This window comes from Aulonocara sp. 'chitande type north' Nkhata Bay, linkage group LG3 (genome assembly GCF_057382095.1).
Source record: "Aulonocara sp. 'chitande type north' Nkhata Bay isolate Kocher_YH1m ecotype deep benthic linkage group LG3, A_spYH_male_GT1.1, whole genome shotgun sequence".
NCBI lineage: Eukaryota > Metazoa > Chordata > Actinopteri > Cichliformes > Cichlidae > Aulonocara > Aulonocara sp. 'chitande type north' Nkhata Bay.
Genome location: NC_141346.1, coordinates 18,688,366 through 18,707,851, shown reverse-complemented (window position 1 = coordinate 18,707,851; position 19,486 = coordinate 18,688,366). Strand labels below are relative to the sequence as shown.

The following is a 19,486-nucleotide window of genomic DNA, read 5'->3' as shown; positions in this document are numbered from 1 at the left end:
TATTGTCACACATTGTCACTGGCGTTTGAACATGTGCAAATGTGAGACAGAAAGCACTTGGACCTAGAAAAAGTGCTTGTAGTTTGTGTGTGTGTGTGTCTGGGAGTTTGTGGCATCATAAATATTTTTCAATACTCTGGCAACCAAACCAGCGGGCAAGCCATGACTCAACATGCACCAAAACCTCAGTTACCCGTGGTCACCTGACATGGGTTTTTTGAGCCACACATCAATATTGAGCATGACATCCATGTCCAATGTTTTTGAACGATTTTTTTTGCTTAATTTACTATATCTATAACACACTGGATGAACACAGTATTCACTCAGATGCATGCTGATGTTTACTGTGTTGAAACACTACACAACAAGCAGTCTTGTGTTATTGTCGGCTTCTCTTTTTGATACCATGTCCTGCAATGTAACAGAGTTACTTTGCATCTGCCATTCCTGTGCCAGACACTGCCAAGCCACGACTCCTATCCACTGGCAGTGTTGGGAAGGTTACTTTTAAAATGTATTCCATTACAGAATACAGAATACATGCCCCAAAATGTATTCTGTAACGTATTCCGTTACGTTACTCAATGACAGTAACGTATTCTGAATACTTTGGATTACTTAATATATTATCATTCTTTTTACAACAACGTGAATGTACTATTGCTGTGTGATTTATTACTATTACTGAAGGTCCGCGACTCCGAACTGTAGTAAAGGGACCTCTGACTAATACGGCGGGGTCCCTGTCGGCTCGTAGCCGAAAAATAGCTTTACTTTGTTGTGTGGGTCAACTTTTCTTGCGAGAGACAGAGAGAGGCGTTGAAAGGCTGCTCCAACGGAACTTATTGTTTATGAGGAAAACACGAACACAGTGTACAGTCGAGTCTTAATAGCTTACTTACAACTGGGCTCGTCAGGGCTCTTCTTGGCTGCAGTGGTTATTATTATATTTACATGCTTCCAGCTCCCGTTTTTCCTCGATGACAACTCGTACCTTTCCACTCCCCTTTTTCTCCCTCCTCGCTCACAGACACATAACGTGTATGGCAGTCCATTCTCCCTGCAACACGGACTACACTGCCCATGATGCTACATTCTTTAGAGCTATGCTTGTAGCATTTTGTCTGTTAGCTTAGCACAACAACAACGAAAAGGCGCTCTCTCACCCAGGAAACACACAGTCGCAAAAAGAGAGAGAGAGCGTCGCCCTGTAACCATGGCAACCATAACGCTGCCGCCTGGAACAACAGAACGTAGCTGTCAAACAAAACCCAAACAGTCCTGACCCGCGACAAAATGAAACAGGAAAGTACCGCAGTGTATTCCATTTATTTCAACAAAGTAACTGTATTCTGAATACCACCTTTTTAAACGGTAACTGTAACGGAATACAGTTACTCATATTTTGTATTTTAAATACGTAACGGCGGTACATGTATTCCGTTACTCCCCAACACTGTCCACTGGTGATATTGGATGCCACCTTATAAATACAGGTGAGTGCAAATAGGCTTTACATCCTGTACTGTCACACAAAGCTACACTATATTGCCAAAAGTATTGTTTTGTGTGCGCTCACACACATGTGAACTTGAGTGAAATCCCATTCTTAATTCATAGGGTTTAATATGATTTACAGCTATTGCCGTTTCATCTCTTCCGGGAACTCTTTCCACAAGGTTTAGGAACATGTTTATAGGAATTTTTCTTAATTTTTCCATTTGTAAGGTTAGACGCTAATGTTTGACAAAAAGGCCCGGGTTGTAGTCTCCGCTCCAATTCCTCCCAAAGGTGTTCTAATGAGTGGATGTCAGGACTCTGTGCTGGGCAGTCAAGAGAGTGGAGTGCAGCATTGTGTTAACATAGATGAGCATGTACTTTATAGAGCTCTGCCTCAGGTTTTTCCAGACTGGAAACACAGTATAAAGCTCCGGCATGATATGCTCGAGGTCGATGGATTGTGAAGCCCTTCTTACATTAAAGGAGATCTCCCTTCTGTCCACCTCCACCTCCACAGGTGGGTACTCACAGTGCAGAGTTACTTTAGCCTCAGGTGAGGTCACCTGACAGGGGAGGACTGCAGGCCAGTTGCCCCTCAGCTGAATCACCTTGTAATACTCAGATGATGGAACAAACAGTTGTGGATCTGGTCCGTACAGAGACCAGATATGACAAATTTATGATGAGATTATTAGGATGTAAAAAAGATTCATGTCAAGTCTGCAGTTCAGAGAAATGCAAGGCTAAGCATCAATAAAATGTATTAATCACACCTGGAAAGAAGACGAAGACTAACAGCTTTGCTGTATTCCTTCCTGCAGTCAGTGTGTTCACAGTACATTGGGTAGCATGTGTACTCCCCCGTGTCTGCACCAGAGGGGTTGACCAGCGTCAGAACCCCATATCGCTCATACTGAACAATTCTGCACAGCCAAAGCAAAAAGGAGCAAAAGAACACATTTTCTTGCTTACTCAAGCTGACACTGCACTTTATGAGTAAAGATCTGTAGACATGAAATGTTACCTGACCTTATGGACCTTGCTTTGTGCAAGACTATCACTGTCATTAATGGGTGTGTGTGTGTCTGTAACAACACTCAGCTGAGTAAAATATGTCAAATATAAAATTGATTAAGGAACTTTAACCCATCAATTGTTTAAAACTCTGAAGCTGTATCAGAGCACCACACTCTGCTTTGTTACATCACACAGCTTGACTGTAATGGATAACTCTGGATATCATGCTTAAAGAGTAAATGGTTAGACTGGTTAGTCAGGTTAATGTGTACATTGTTGAAGAATATTTATATATTCTAAAGAGCTTGAAAAGAAGAGTGACTGGACTTTAAGTTTCTTGAAGATGTTTAACCTCTCAGCTGAGAAGCTTCTTCAGTTCTTTTATATACATCAATGAATAAAGAAAGACCAACGAATAATTATGTCTACTAATCTGTATTTGTTACTAATGTTCAATTTCAGTTTTTAATGAAATCAAAGAAAAGACATCCAGGTTATGGTGGATTTGCTTTGTAGTACACGACCAAAGTGGGTTGAGTTTGCAGGAATAATCCAAGAACATTCTACTGGCTAATACGAGAGATATGAGAACTGAACCACCTTCATAGTAGAGAAGGTGGTTCTACAATTGACCTTGATGACTGAGCATCTTCACAGACACACCTTCATAGTACTGTGAATGTGGAGTTACTTGAATAAGCCACAACCCTGCTTCATACACTCAACAAAAATATAAACGCAACACCTTTGTTACTGCTCCCATTCCCCATGGGATGGACGTAGAGACCTAAAATTCATTCCAGATACACAATATAACCATCCCTCCCAAACAGTGGTCACAAATCAGTCCAAATGTGTGGTAGTGGGCACATCTGCTATATTGAGATAATCCATCCCACCTCACAGGTGTGCCACATCAGGATGCTGATCTGACATCATGAGTAGTGCACAGGTGTACCTCAGACTGCCCACAACAAAAGGCCACCCTGGAATGTGCAGTTTTGTCTCACAGCAAAATGCCACAGATGCCACAAGCAATGAGGGAGCGTGCAGTACAGGACTTGTGTCTTTAAATACTGCAGGCTTTATGAATTGATAATGAACAGGAGCCACCTTAAAACGTGTAAAACCAGATTACAGTTCCATCAGAGAGGTGAGAGAGAAAGAATGAAAGGAAGAAAAGAAACCATCACACGAGGAGCTGCCTGTGCTCGTGCTGTTGTCAGATGGCCTCTGTTTCAAATGGACTTCAAGTCTTTATTTACGTGTTGGCTGATTGTTGTCTACATGTAAAAATATCCCAAAATATTACGTAACAGTAATTACTCAGTTGACTACTTTATTTTGTGTCTGTCACTAGAGAGCAGCAAAGTGCCATACAAAAAAAAAACTACAACCCTCCACATAATACAAATACATCCTAGTTTCGTGCAGTTCTGTTTTAACTTCGTACCTACAACACTGCTTTGTTATTTGTCAGAACAAACACATGAAACGTCTTCAAGAAACTTAAAGAAGTCCAGTCATTTTCCTTTCTAAGCTCCTTAGAGTACATAAATATTCTTACACATTAACCTGACCGATAGTATTGTCCTTACCACCCAGACTAACTGGTCTAGCAGTTTACAGTTAAAAAGTGTTATCCACGAATATTCACAGCTAACGAACGTGAGTGGATTTAAAAACACTCAGCACAGAATCGGCTACACCACACACACCTGACAACAGTGTGCGCTGCTGTAGGAGAACAGCTATTGGTCAATAAATTGAAGAAGAGCCAATCAGAGAGTTCAAATATGTGCGCGGTCTGTTGTTTCAGTCAAACTTTGTAATGTAACGTAAAAGCGCGTAAAAACTGCTGCTCTGAGCTTCCTGGTTTTAACTGTGACATATTCTTAGACTATACACACCCATTAATGACAATGGCACTCTCACCACAACACAACTTAAACAGCATAAAACTGTTTCCTGTTATGTAAGGGTACATACATATTATTTATTTATATTTTATATTTTTTTATCTGTATAAAATGTTCAGACGCCATATCTATCTATCTATCTATCTATCTATGTACACACACACACACACACACACACACACACACACACACACACACATATATGTGTGTATATATATATATATATATATATATATATATATATATATATATATATATATATATGGCGTCTGAGCTAGGAAGGGAACTGAAGTAGGAATGCATGAAACCTATGTGTTATCGGCAATCACGTGGTGTGCACAGGGCGTGGATGTTCCCTTTGTGTGGAAAGGAAAACAAAAGTTAACAGCACTTCTTGCTGTAAGATTCTACAGCGAGCAACTGAAGTTTAATATTAGAGGCGTAATATTACAAATTTAATATTAAACTTCAGTTGTTTGCTAGGTCTGGCGTTGGGGAGTACACAAACGTGTACATAATGAAAAGAGAGAGAAAATGCTGCCCTTCCTGATTCTTCTGTTTCTAAACCCACTGATTTCTGCCGCACAAGGTGAGCATTGTATTAGTAGATCAATGTGAATGTGTGAAAAACGATTAAATAACAGGTTAATACATTTTATGTGAGTTTAATTTGTTGCTTTTTTATTGTAGTCTATATTTAGTCTTTTTGTTTTTCATAAAAAAACCTTTACATGGGAAGTTAATGCGACAGTACAAAGTGCCTGTAAGATTCGTATGACAGAAACGTATAAATATGTCTATTTTAAAAACAGTATCGATAGTGAGGTGGAAAGAAAAGGCTTCGTAAAACACGGAAACGCTGACGCATTTGTTTCCTGCTATTTCAAACAGCGACATCTGCTGGCGTATTGGAAATCGCCCCTGCAAACCTGCAAACAAACGTATTATTATCAAACTGTCAGTAACTGTGATGTGTTTTTTCTTGACTTCTAAGCTTCTAAGACTAGTTTGCGCCATCTGTTTTTTTTCTAGACACTGGCAAGCAAAGCTAGAAGCTGCCATCGCCTTAGTTTTAATTTGTAGTTAATTCTAATTTATCCCTTTAAATGAAAAGACTTGAGGTGTTCTCCTTGTTTATAATTTCAGTTCAGTTTTATTTATTTAGCATCAAATCCCAACAACAGTTGGTTCAAGGTTCTCTATATTGTAAGGAAAAGACCCTACAATAATAGATGCTACTAAGGTATTAATACAGTATAGCCAATTATAATATTGTGGTACTTTGGCTGCTTCAATTTTTTTCCTCACTCCTATTAAATATGTGGATCAAAAGGATACAAAGGAGCAAACTCAGTGGCTGTGGAGATTCATATCAAAGGGAACAGTCAACAGAAGGAGAAGTGTGTGTGTGTGTGTTTTCATGGTTTAGTCTAAAACTATAGTACAGAAGACACTGATATGATTTTCCTGATTTTAATGTTCAGGTTAAAGTCATTTAAGGTCAAGGTCTGGGAACACACATCAGTGCAGGTCTGTTGTTTTATCTCTTGCCCAGTTCATCAGAGCTTTGCAGTTCCTCTTTAAAGTTACTTGTTCTTATTGGCTGCTATAGAAGTAAAGACCTATACTCTGACCCCTTTAACCTCTCTGATCTTTGTTGTTTCCTCTTTCAGACATAAAAACCATCACAGCTAGGCTTGGAGAGAAAGTCACTCTGCCATGTCGAGCTCCAAACAGCAACAACCTCGCAGGTGTGGAGTGGAGCAGACAGGACCTGGAGCCAGAATATGTTCTTTTGCTCCGAGACGGGCACATTGTTCCAGAAGACCAGCAACCATCTTTTAAAGACCGGGTGGAACTCCAGGACCAACAGATGAAAAATGGAGACGTGTCTTTGATTCTGGAGAAAGTGAAAGCTGCAGATAATGGAACATACGAGTGCCGTATCCTCACGCATAGGGGAGAACGGAGAAAGAGAGCTGTGAAAACCATCAGCAGCATAAACCTGAGTGTTGTTGATCCTCCAGGTGAGTGAGTAGAGTTGAGTGTGTGTGTGATCAGAGGTGAAGCTGCTTCCTGCTTGTTGATGTTTGTTTCTAAAGATGTTGTTGATGAGACTTTGTAGAAAGCAGCTGGTCTGAGTGATGTGATCAGAGTGCAGTAGATAATGTCTGACAGCAGTTTGATTCTGTTCTGTTCTTCACTCATCACCTACCTGACAGCTGACACCTCACACCTGTTTCTCACCTGCAGGTCAGACAGGAGAAAACCCAGACGCTGGAGGAGGGAAGATTGGATCTGTTGGACCTGCAGCTATTCTGTCAGTTTTTGCTGTGCTTCTTGTTGCTGCTGTTGTTGGCTTTTTGATCTACAGAAAACATAAACAACAACAGAGTCAGGAATCATACCAGCCTCCAGCTGAACAACCGCCTGTCTGAAAATTTTCAGAGCTTTTTTCAGCTTTACTTTAAATTTCCTGCTGCTGTTCCAAGTTCTCACTTCTGACATTCAGCATGTGGAAATATAATATAGGTCCGAATCTGGGCCCTGTACTATGAAGCAAGTTCAAAATACCCAGGGTATCTTTCCTGATATTGGTGGTCATAAGAAGCTTGTCATCTAGTTGCTTGGTTAACCCATGAGTGAATAAAGATAAGATAACCTGTATTAGTCCCACACGTGGAAAATTTGTTTTGTCACAGCAAAAAGTGGACAGTGTTATATAGTCAAAGGAGCTTGCAAAGAAAAGTGTCTGGACATCTTTAAGTTACTTGAAGATGTTTCCGAGAAGCTTCTTCAGAACTGAAGAAGCTTCTCAGATGAGAGGTGAAACATCTTCAAGTAACTTAAAGATGTCCAGACACTTTTCTTTCCAAGCTCCTTTGACTACGATGACCTGGATGACTGAGAACCTTCACAGACAGTGTTATATAGCAAAGATAAGACTACAATATGAATAACATACTGTATACTGTCCAATGTACACTCTGTCCACCTGGAACTGATGTAAAATCTTATAAGATAATAATAATATAATATAAAGAGTTTGGACAACTACTACTATCCACACGCTGGTCTGAAGGATCTTCCAGGAATGGTGATGCTGTTTGCCACAGACTTAGTTTGTCAGTAGGAAGTGATCTCACACCTCATTTCATACCTACAGATCTCTAATCTATGACCTAACCTGCTATTGAACAGGTTAGGTCATAGATTAACAAGGAACCCCAGGAAAAAGTGAACCACCTTCATAGTACAGATTGAACCCTGAAGTTTGAAGTTACCTGGATAAGAAAAATTCTCCCAATAGGCCTTTCATCTTCAGTTTCTTTGTACAGGGCAGTTAATAAACATTCATCATCTGAGGAATACCTCTTCATCCTCACCTCAAAACAGAGAGCAAAGATAAAATGAAATCACTTAATCTAAATGTTAAGCCTTTTATTGCTGGTCTAGCAATAAAATGTCTGTTAAGGGCAAATAAATATAAAACAACAAGAAAAATGCAAGAATAGAAAATAACAAAAACTAAAACTTCCACAGTTTTATATAAATTATAAATTGAATGCATTCTGTCTCTGTCTGTCAGAACATGAACTAAAGATTTGCTGCTCTGCTGTTTGGATTGAGGGTCTGTCTGGTAATGACGTATATAAGTAGATCAGTCACTGTGAGCCAATTGAAATAATTCTCTGTTTAATATCAATGTCTTGTTTGAAGCAGAAGTCCTCTCATAAGCTACAGTTAAACATAGTATGCATTTTACTGTTTCTTTACTGTTTCTTGCATTTTATTTAGCATCAGCTTTTTAAACAAAATCCTGTTTTGGTGATATTACCTGTATGATTACCTTCTGATGCTTTAATGTGCCTTTTGAAGGACTAGTGTGAAATGAAATTAAAGGGAAAACTATCAGTTTATATTGTTTTTGTTTTTTTCTGTTGTTTCGTGCTCAGGTTCTTTCCTTTACTGGTGAATATGAAAAAAAAGCAACAACTAGCTATTATCATGTTCATGCAGGTCTAATCTCACTGGGAACCACCTGAACTCAGCCCAGAGAGAGAAGCTGCAGCACTGAAGATTTAAAAGTCAATAATCTTTTCCCTCAAGACACATTTGAGTCTAAAGCTCTTTATACCTGATATAAAGGCTGCTTATCAGTTATTCCTTGAACAAAGTTCTCTGTGTAGAACACACGCTGATTATACTCAATAAAAGCTGGTGATAAAGTGATTGGAGTGACTTTCATTAACTACAGTATGTAGCAAAAATACTTTGGATTAAACTTAAGTTCAGCCAAAGCTCCTGATGAGCCTGTGACTGTAACTAGAAACAAAAAGGTTCATGCTGTTGTCTGAAGTTCAGCTTCAGCTGTTTCTCAGCCTGAGGCAGGAAGACGTTTTCAGTTCTTCTTCTCTGACTCTAAAGTGCAAACGAAGCCTGATGTGTAAACACTGCTGATCTTTGATTCAGCTGCTTCAGGTTATGGTTTAATCTGCACATTTATCAGCTCAGCAGCTCCTGGATAAGAGCAGGCTCCCTCTTAAAGGCTTAGCCATCGTCCTTAAATATTTTGCATGTTTAAACATGCTTTTTAAAAGCGTTTGCACAAAATTAATTTGGTGCCTATTCCTGATGCCATGAACTTATTTGCAGAGTATCTTTTTACTGTAAAATGCTTGAAATCTTTAAGAACCGAAAGGTTGTTTAATCGTCTGACTGTAAGTATTAATATATGATCCTAAAAGAGAAAACAGTGGTTTAAATAATAACAAGGGCTGTATTAAAACTTTCTATTATGATGTTCTTAATACATACTCAAAAAACAAACTATGAAAACAATTGTTCTGTTTCTGTATTGTACTGTGATGCATTTCTGTATTTAAAAAGGATTTATGCTTGTTTTCTTTTCTGTTGATGTGTTCAGCGTTGCGAGTGGGCATGTTCATGCAGGTCTAGTTTTACTGGAAACCTGCTGATCCAGTTCCAGAGTCAAACACACCACGTGAGATCAGCTTCAGGCATCACCAGGTGAAAAACACTCAGAGAGCAGCTGCAGCACTGAATAATTAAACATATTTCTTTATGCAGAGGCTGATACTAAACCTGATCATTGACCTGCTTTAACTGCAGTGTGCAACAAAGAAACTGAAGTTAAAATGTAACCTGCACAGCTCCTAATGAGCCTGCGACAGTAAACAGAGCTCAAAATGGCCGCGTGTGGTTTGCATCGTGTGGTTAGATCTGTCTGTGAAGGTTCTCAGTCATCCAGGTCATCATCACAGCAGAGATCATCATCATCTGGATCAGAGGAAGTTAAAGCTGGAGGTCATGTGACACTGTGATATTTGTGGGATGCAGTAATTTGATAAGATGGTTTTAAATGTCAAATATGGACATGAACCTGAAGGGGAACGTATGTGAAAGTGACAAGTTGAGTGAGTCGGACTGTCTCAACTCAGCCACGGCTTCATCTCTTATAGGTCAGACGTACGCTGTTTTCTGACACTTCTACCACATCTGGCCCACACAGCACTCATTTTAGACCTCGTCAGCTCCTCAGCTATAAAGGTCTTAATGTGGGCCAGGTTAAGTTCCACATGTGCCGTCTGGTGTGTGTGGTTAGTCACTCTGTGACTCAGAAAGATGAAACATAAATGTTGCTCTGGGGGAAAAACTCAGCTTTAAAAAATTTCCTTGGAAAATACAAATAGTAAAGTTTGTTTTTACTGTGTAAGAATCAAAACTAAAATGTGTTTATCTCTAAATGTCAGTTAGGGGTCCGTCCCTGAGAGACAGCAGAGATAACAAAATGGGTGTACACACATATGTGCACAGTGTTTGTGGTTGAAGCTGTTGCACTGTGGTTTCGAGCTTGCAGACTGAATCAGGAAGTTGCTTCATGCACCAGACAAAGAACATGTTTCTCACAGACTTTAGGCTATAAAACAAGGTTAGAGAAACACAGTTTTACTATGTTTCACTGTTAGTCTGCATAAAAGCTCAGCTTGCCCACATGACACGTCAACATTTTTTTTTTTCCCTAAAGGAAATATTTTATTCATGTCAAACAAAGTGAACTCCACGTAATGGAGAAACTCGTCCCACACATGCAGAGAGCCTTCTGTTTAGGCCGACTCTCATAAAAAATCCAGAGTGTCACATTTCCTCATGTCACACTCTGTGGCAAATCCCGCCCTCAGGTCTGTGTGACCAAGGCTCACATGAAGAGTGTTTCTATACGGTTGTGTAATAGTGTTTAAGTTTGTTCTGAGCCACAGGGTGGGGTTTAATGAGGCGCTGTTATGAGGGACAGACTTTATTGACATTTGAAGTGCACAGAGCAGAGGCTGATTGGCTCACTGAAGGAGGGCTGTGAGATGATTGGACCAGACTGATGACAACAGAAATGAGTTTTAAAGTGCGGGAAAGCCGAAGTGATGTAAACAATAGACCAGAAGCCCAAAAACGAATACAGCTCTGCCTTATGAACTCTTTCATAGGTACAACCCAAGACAATATCAGGATCCTGTGTTCAGGGGGATGAACAGTTTCCTGTTCCTGTTTCCTGCTGTGAGGTCCGTGTAATTTCTGCAAATACTCTGTGCGCTCTATTGGCAAAAACAAATAAAAATATTTGATAGAGAGAGCTGAGGTTGCAGTTGTGTCACATCACTGATGATGTGGAACTCGTGTTGGACTGTGTTGTAAGATTGTGGGATGCACTTTGTGGAGTCCTCTAAAACAGTCGCACACACGGGCGCCTCCATCCTTTCCTTACATCAAAGTCTGTCTGTTAAAAGAGCCTCAGCTCATGCATCACTCATCTTTCTGCTCAGCATAGCAGGAGAAGCTGGCGACACAAGACACAAAGAGAGATGAGATTTATAATTTCATTTCTAACAACTTTTTAAATATTAAATGGTGTATAATTAGGAGAAGAAGGTGCAGCCTGGTAGAATGTGAGTGTGTGTTAATACTTCAGAAGGACAAAGTGTACAGTAGTTTAACCCTGACTGTGTGTGTGTGTACAAAACACAGACTCTGAGGGCTTCAGTCCACAGACAGCCGGAAACATCGGAAGTGAGGTGTGTCTATTTCAACCATGTGTCTAAAGGTTATTCATAATTCTTCAGTTATTTTACAATTTGGTGTCAGTCCAGTTTGATTTTTATATATATATATATATATATATATATATATATATATATATAAATATAAATATAAATATATAATTTATATATATATAAATATATATAAATATATATATATATATATATATATATATATATATATTTCACAGTGTGATGGCTCTGTGAAGAGCAAAAAACAAACAAACAAATGAGTTAAACTGAAGCTGTTTAGGAGTCAGGGAATTTCACTGGTTATTATCAGTTATTCTGAAGTATTAAAACATAAAATTCCAAAAGAGGGAAAAAGAAAGTTACGCACTGAGCTTCGTTTTAGAAGAAATGAAAGTGAGAGAGAAGGCCACACCCACCAGCATTTTGTTTATCAGTGGAAAGTTTCCAACATTTATTCTGTGATTTTACTCGTTTTAGACATTTTAATGATATAAGGAACATTGTGCATGACTCAGATGGATGAACAGAAGCTTCGCTGCAGGTTTTTTAATATGCAGAAAAAAGAATCACTTAAAACAAATGACCTCATTATAGATGAGCCAGCAGGAGCTTTGGGGCCCTCTGGAGGTCAGATTTAAACACAGAGGCTGCTCTTGTGAACATGACACATATTTATTCATGGACCTCTAATATTTATGTTAGAAATTCTCTTTAATCAGAGTTTTGACTTACAGGAGTGTCTGAATGTGTTTATTGTTGGGAACTATCAGGAAGCATTCAATCCTGTCTCATCATGTCTGGAATGCAGTTCAGCCGTTTCTTAGAAACTTCTGAGGTCGTGATGTTTCAAAAGAAAACATGTTGGCACTGGTTGACTTTCAGTCTGAGTGTCCTGTTTACATCTGATCTCTCCTTTGCCTGCCTCCTTCCTCCTCTATATAAATATATAACCTTCATTTGTATGTTTGTCCCTAACAGTCAGAGCAAATATAGAAAAAAGCTTTAAACACGTTCCTGGATTCATCTACAGCAGGAGCTGAAGCTGGCTGAGCTGTTACTGTGGGGGTGTTTAGCTGGAATTCAAAGACCTGAGAAACTCTTATCGCCTACATTACTGCTAATCTGGATTATTATTATTATATAATTGGCTGTTTAGAATATTTAGTGTCTGGTGGTGGCAGGAGAAGCCCATTTTCTGTTTAATATTCACTGATTGTTTAACTTCTCTGATCTACTGTAACGTAAACTCAAAAAAATCTGTTGTTGGATGAACACAATTTAATCATGGCACCTTTTTCCACGTGATTTAACCAAGTACAAAAACCTATTTTTGACAGTATCAAACCAACACATTTGGCATTTGGTGGTTTAATGTAATCAGATTACGTTGGATCAATGTAGTATACATACATCAGAATCAGAATCAGAATCAGAAAGGGTTTTATTGCCAAATGTTGAGCAGGTTTACAACATTAGGAAATTGCTGCGGTGCTTCAGTGCAAACATAGTGTCATAAATTACGCTTAAATAGACATGAAATAAAAATAAGAATAAGAATTAAAAGTGCTAAGTAGATAGATATATACATGATATATATATGAGTGCAGGTGGTGATCAGTGCCAAACATGGAATGATGCAGTGAACACAGCGTAGGGTCATGTGTTAGTGGCGGGGACAGTCATACGGTTATTGTTCATGTGTCCGACCGCAGAGGGGAAGAAACTGTTCTTATGGCGAGAGGTTCTGGTGCGAATGGACCGGAGCCTCCTGCCTGAGGGGAGCAGGTCAAACAGACTGTGTCCAGGGTGAGAAGGGTCAGCTGAGATCCGGGCTGCACGCCCCAGTGTCCTGGAGGTGTACAGGTCCTGCAGAGATGGGAGTCTGCAGCCAATCACCTTCTCAGCAGAGCACACAACACGCTGCAGTCTCTGTTTGTCCCTGATAGTGGCTCCAGCGTACCACACGGTGATGGAGGAGGTGAGGATGGACTCGATGATTGACTTGAAGTGATTTATTTAAGTATGTAGAGTAAAATTTGTTTTAATTCATTCTACACAAGTTAAAAACTTTAGGAAAACACAATGAAATCTTGTTGTTTGAAGAACTACTTTGTTAATCAAGGCAATTACTGCTAGTCTTCCTTAATGAACCAATATGGGGGTTGATGGTTTTATAGAGACAAACACCCATTTGCACTTACATTCATGGGTAATTTACAATCACCAATTAACCTAACTCTAATTACACATTGCAAACCAACCAGATTGTGGATTTGAACCCCTTCTTAGTAAGAAGGGCCGTTTTAGCCCATTTAAACACCCCCCAAAATGAATCAAAGCACCCCCAAAGATTTCTTACTTTTTTGACAATATTTGGTGTTTGTGTGATACACTACAAAAAATATAGAAAGCATATAGTACTTGGTTGAGATGTAATATTTTAACAACAAAAGTATAGTTACCCCCAGTCCCAAAATGGTTTGTTCCAGCTCGCCTCTCCCCATCTCTGGCTCTGGTGCCCTTTGTGCCAGAGCGATAGTGGCTGAGACGCAGCAGAGCGGAGGTGTAAGTGCCTGGCTTAAAACAGGACATAATAGCTGCAATTAACCTTCAGTTACTCTTTATATACTTTGATAGGAGTCAGGCCATGTTTCTTTTTAGCTGAAAAACATTACACCAGGTAACCTGCAGTGTTGAAAACATGTTTTCCGACGATGTTTGCTACCCTACAATCCGTCCTGTTCTGTAGTAAAATCAGCGACATTTGACCATCCTGTTACTGTGTGTGTGTGTGTGTGTGTGTGTGTGTGTGTGTGTGTGTGTGTGTGTGTGTGTGTGTTTGTGTGTGGTGTACAGAGAGACAGCCAGGTTCATAATGGATATAAGGACGTTTTTTCAAAAACAGGAGCCACATTCAGGTAAAATTGTAAGATCAAATGATCCGTCAATAAAGGATAATGTTGGATCAGTGTTTCAATATTTAATCTTTGGTTATTTGCCTTTTGGTTGAAAGTACACTGAGAGAGGACTTTATTATTAGTGATTTCAATAGTAATTTTTTTCATATTAATTAAATTTTTTCATCTAATACAATCTTGCGTATGATTGTCAGTCCAAAGAGGGAGAGAGGAAAGAGGAAAGTACAAGATCAGGAAGAATCAGGTAAGGAAACAGACAGGGAACAGTGACAGGCACAACACAAACTGTTAAACTGCTCGAGAGAGTTGATCACCAAACAGTGACAGATTTGCCAACCTCAAGGTGAGGTGACATAGGTTAAAATAAAAGACTAAATCTGCAGAGCCATGGTAGTAGCATCTGCAGTAAAGATCCTTTCATACATCATACCATAGGCACAGTTGCCTCCATTTTTATAATTTTTTTAATTAAGATTTTGTACATTTGTACATTTCAAGGGCTCTTCTATTTTTGCAGTGTATTTTCTATGTATCTGTATTATATTATTCGTACACTTTAAACGTGAATCTCTGTCCAAAAAATGCACTCAGTTTACTTTTCACTCACTGTGAGCATCATTGATTATTCTCCCACAGTAAGTAAGGTTAGGATATGTAATTTTTTTATTCCAATCCATTCTTCTTTTGCAGCATTTAAATAACCTTTATCAGATTTGATGGTTTTGTTACAGACTTTTCAAAAAAGTGTTTTGCGTTTCTTTCACAAATGTGGGGATTCTATTTTTTTTAGAATTGAATATTGATTTATTCATTAGCATTCAAATATCTTAGTGAAAACAGAATAAAGATCTACCACAAAGCAAGAAACCGAGACAATAATCAAAAGGTACTGGCTGAAGCATATGCTTATTAAATTGTGTTAAAATGTACAAAACAATGATGTCATGTTTTGAGACTTGATGAATTTAAGAATCTTATGATTTAATAAAGAAATTTGCAGACTTGCACAGAGATGGTAAAATTATGATGACTGATAACGGAGATGAAGACAACAGACGACGAGGACAGGGAGGGACAGGGGTTTAAATGCACCAAGGAGACAGTCAGAGGGAACCCGGGACAACTGGAGACATTTAAGGACGCAGGGACTGACAGAGACGGGGAAGAAGTCTCATTGTGACGAGTAAAGTTTACCCTGCCTGACTGGGCAGCTCTCCTGGTGCTCAGCACCCCCAAAGCTCTGATCCTAGAATCGCCCCTGACTATATTCATTAATTAATTATTAATTACAGCAATTTTGCACATAATGTGCCCTTTTTAACAACTGATTATATTGCTTGGGTGAAATTCTGAAGCACAGAATTCATGGACAGTGCCAAATGCTAGTGATGGGCAGATGAAGCTTCATGAAGCACTGAAGCTTTTCATCCAATTGCTTCACCCCAGCGCAAAGCTTCTTGAAGCTTCATTTGCTCTAGCAGGACACCTACTGGACGTAAAAATATTCGTTGGCATGAATTTGAAGAGTGTGGCATTTTGCACACAGCCTGTAAATGTCAACAACAAAAGGAGTGTGTAAAACATGTATATTGTAGTGATGCAGTATACTGTGTATATTTATACTGGCAGTATGGAAAATGATTATTTGGAAATGCTTGAAATGGAAATGATCATTTACTGTGAGGTGAGGTGTGGTTGGGGTGTGGACAGTGGTTGTGCTTTTGTAACGTTGAGGTATGGACAGCTACACACTGAGGCTTTGAGCTTCAGTCCTGCCTGTTCACATTTTATTCTGTAAAAACTAAATTTTCACTGCTTTTATGACCTTTTAGTGGGGAGAACATAGCTAGGATTTAATGATTTAACAAATCTTTTGAATCCTTTGTCCTCCACAATGCTAACTGGCTGGGAGTCCTCAATCACCATGGTAACCAGGTCTTCATCTATTGGAGATTGTTCTCCTGAGGAAAGACAATAAAGACAAAGCACAAATATAAATATCACACACGTAACTTATAACAGCTGTATAATATTGTTATATCATTTAGTAACATTACTGCATGCTATATTATCATTGCATTTGATGGCTCACCTGGTCTTGCTCCACAATCGGTGTTCCCCTTATTCTCATGCAAAGCTCTGTAGTGCCTAAGCATGGATGAGGTGTTGTTGTTATATCCCAGCTCCCTGGCACATAGCAAACACTTCACCTTGTACAAAAGTCAAGACAGCTTAACATAAATTGTATTGCACCATCAGTATTATGAAAATACATCTTCTGTAGAAATTTACATACCTTGTTGGGAGGAATAAAATCAAAATGTTCCCACACAGGGGAGGACATCCTCCTCTTCTTAGCTGGCTCCATTCTCTCCTGACTTTCTCTCCTCACTTTCCTAAACCTCCAAACTGTCTCCAAACTCTCACTAACCGCAACTCTCCATCAAACACCCACATTTTGAATGAAATCTGAGGGGGTTTATATCGCTGTCATATCTCGCGGCTAAGTTCGAACCACTTCATGAACCAGTCACGTGGTACAGCCGGGCAGCGAGGCTTCGGACGTCATCATTTTCAGCTCCTCCCATAAATGAAGCATGCCTCAAAACGCGCATCGCTTCGAAGCCTCGATACAGAACGTCACATCACTACCAAATGCTGTGTTTCCTCCCTTGAGATGCTCTGCTAGGCCTTTACAGCAGCCACCTTCAGCAGCCATCACAAAACTGAACAGCACTTCCCATTTCAAATGAATAGTGACCCATAGCACACTGCAAACCCACGAGTTTCTAAACAGAACTGGTTACAAATGCCAGCTACAGCATTTTTTCAGGGTAACAATTAACATATAATTATGTGAAGTTAAACTTGTAGTCTTTTACATATAAATAAATATAAATATAAATAAATAATTTAAAATGAAGATTAATCAGGTTTCAATGATGTCTTTTCAGCTATAATGGCACATGTCGGAAAATGGAAAAAGTGGCCAATAAGACCGACGTGCCTGGAAAGTTGAGACACATAAGTCAGAGTGGGTGCGCCCACACTGGGAGAAAGATATTAATAGTTTCACCTTTTAGAATTTTCATTATTTCAGTTATATTCTTTTGTCAGGCTTTGGACATTTGAGCGAGTTGCTCATTGTTGATGTGAAGTATGATGAATACACCCTGACTTACTCCATCAACACCAAGGGGAATGAAACCTATCTGCTAACAAACTAGACAGTAACAGTATTTAGGCATAATTTCACACTCTGACGAATCCTTTTTTTTAAGGGTTCGGGCGACCGTGGCTCAGGGGAGGAAGGTTGCCGGTTTGATCCCCCTGCTCTCTGTGTCCTGGTCGTTGTGTCCTTGGGCAAGACACTTCACCTACCGCCTACGGGTGTTGGCCAGAGGGGCCGATGGCGCAATATGGCAGCCTCGCTTCTGTCAGTCTGCCCCAGGGCAGCTGTGGCTACACCTGTAGCTGCCTCCACCAGTGTGTGAATGTGAGAGTGACTGAATAGTGGTATTGTGAAGCGCTTTGGGTGCCTAGAAAAGTGCTATATGAATCCAATCCATTATTATTATTAAAACGTCTAGCTGAAACACCTAATGTTTTCACAGGGTGCAGTGTGGACCTCAGTGCTGACGTGCAGGAGAAGTTCAGGCAGTTCTCCTTGCAGACTGACTTCCTTCCTGAAAATAATTTCATCCTTCCCAAAAGTGGTACTGTAATGTAATGCAATGCAATTTCATGGCAGGATGCTGTAAACGGACTAAACTTCAGTCAGGAGAACAACTGAGATCATCTATCCACAATACTAGGTTAGCTATTAAGTAAAATGTTAAAAATATATAAATACAATAAAATACAGGGTCGTATATAAAATTTGTAATGCAGTTGTGCACTGACCACCTTTCCAATGTTCCTTCCTCAGATGAGTGTCCAGCTGCTGAAGACATTAAAATCTGTTATGTAAACGTAGCCGAGAACCAACTTGAGTACTGCTGGGAAAATAAAAAGGCAAACATCAAAAGTGCTGTATTATCTCATTTATTTTTAATGTTGACTTGGATCCATACCATGATTTATGAAATTATAAAATACTAAACTAAAATACTAACTAAAATAAGAAAAATTGTCTGCTTCTTTAAAATTTCTTTTATTACATCAAACCAGTGAAAATTGGAAAAACAAAAAAAAACAAAGACCTGTTAGCATGTTTTGAGACAGAGACTGTAAAGTTCTGCAGGCCACTTTAAATCCTGCTTCATGCAAATGATTCACACTGAAAGTATCTTAGTTTAGTATTAAGTGAGCCACAAAGCAGCCTAATAGCTTAAAAAACAGTAAAACTAAGTGAAATTGCCAGTTTCAGTGTAATTCAGACGAAAGTCCAGCTGCAGATAAGGAATACCATTAAGTCAACAGTGTCTGAGTGTGTACTTCCCCGGTTAAAGTCCCTGTTTTCTTTCACCGTATGTTTGTTTGTTTAGATTTGCAGTCTGTGTGTTAGGATGCCTGGGTCGTCGACCCAGGGTTTTTGAGTTTATGATATTATTTATACTGTCTAGTTTTTGGTTTCTTTAAGTTCTGTCTTATGGTTTATGTCTCTGTCTTCTCTAGTTGCTCTGTCTCCTCTATCACCTGCATCCCCTTGTCTAGTTCGCGTCTATGTGTATCTTAAGTTCCTATATCCCCGTGTTCAGTCAGTGTTTGTGTCTGCCCTGGTCCCACGTCTCTGTTCCCTTTGTAGTGCCTGCATGTGAGTCTGTGTCTTTGTTCAGTCTGTGTTATGTGTTTCCTGTTTTACTTTGAAGGTCTCCGTCTTTTCTCAGTGTGTGCAGTTTACGCTTCTTTGGTCTCGTCAGTTCTGATTTGCCCCAGCTGTGTTTCCCTTCTGTTACTCATTCCCTGATTGCTCCCTCTGTGTATTTAAGCCCTGTGTTTCTTAGTGTCTGTGTCGCGATCTACCGTTTTCTTAGCTGTGTGTTCTGTCATTTCTCCAGTTTAAGTTTGTTTTGAGTTTTTCAGTTATGTTATATTTTTGAGT

General features: G+C 39.3%; 2 protein-coding genes across 2 annotated transcripts; both read left to right on the top strand.

The window, feature by feature from the left end:
* Nucleotides 1-4,810: 4,810 nt before the first annotated feature.
* Nucleotides 4,811-8,359, top strand: LOC147334342 (myelin-oligodendrocyte glycoprotein-like). The gene is made up of 3 exons (XM_086271955.1): nucleotides 4,811-5,028; nucleotides 6,113-6,466; nucleotides 6,693-8,359. The coding sequence occupies exons 1-3, from the start codon at nucleotides 4,974-4,976 to the stop codon at nucleotides 6,875-6,877; spliced, it is 594 nt and encodes a 197-aa protein (XP_086128081.1). The 5' UTR covers nucleotides 4,811-4,973; the 3' UTR covers nucleotides 6,878-8,359.
* A 5,166-nt stretch (nucleotides 8,360-13,525) lies between these two features.
* On the top strand, nucleotides 13,526-18,244 carry LOC147334341 (lipocalin-like; the record flags this gene model as incomplete). The annotated part of the gene is made up of 4 exons (XM_086285910.1): nucleotides 13,526-13,548; nucleotides 17,397-17,476; nucleotides 17,560-17,659; nucleotides 18,043-18,244. Coding segments are annotated over 4 exons (333 nt in total), but the record flags the coding sequence as incomplete, so codon positions are not given.
* Nucleotides 18,245-19,486: the final 1,242 nt, after the last annotated feature.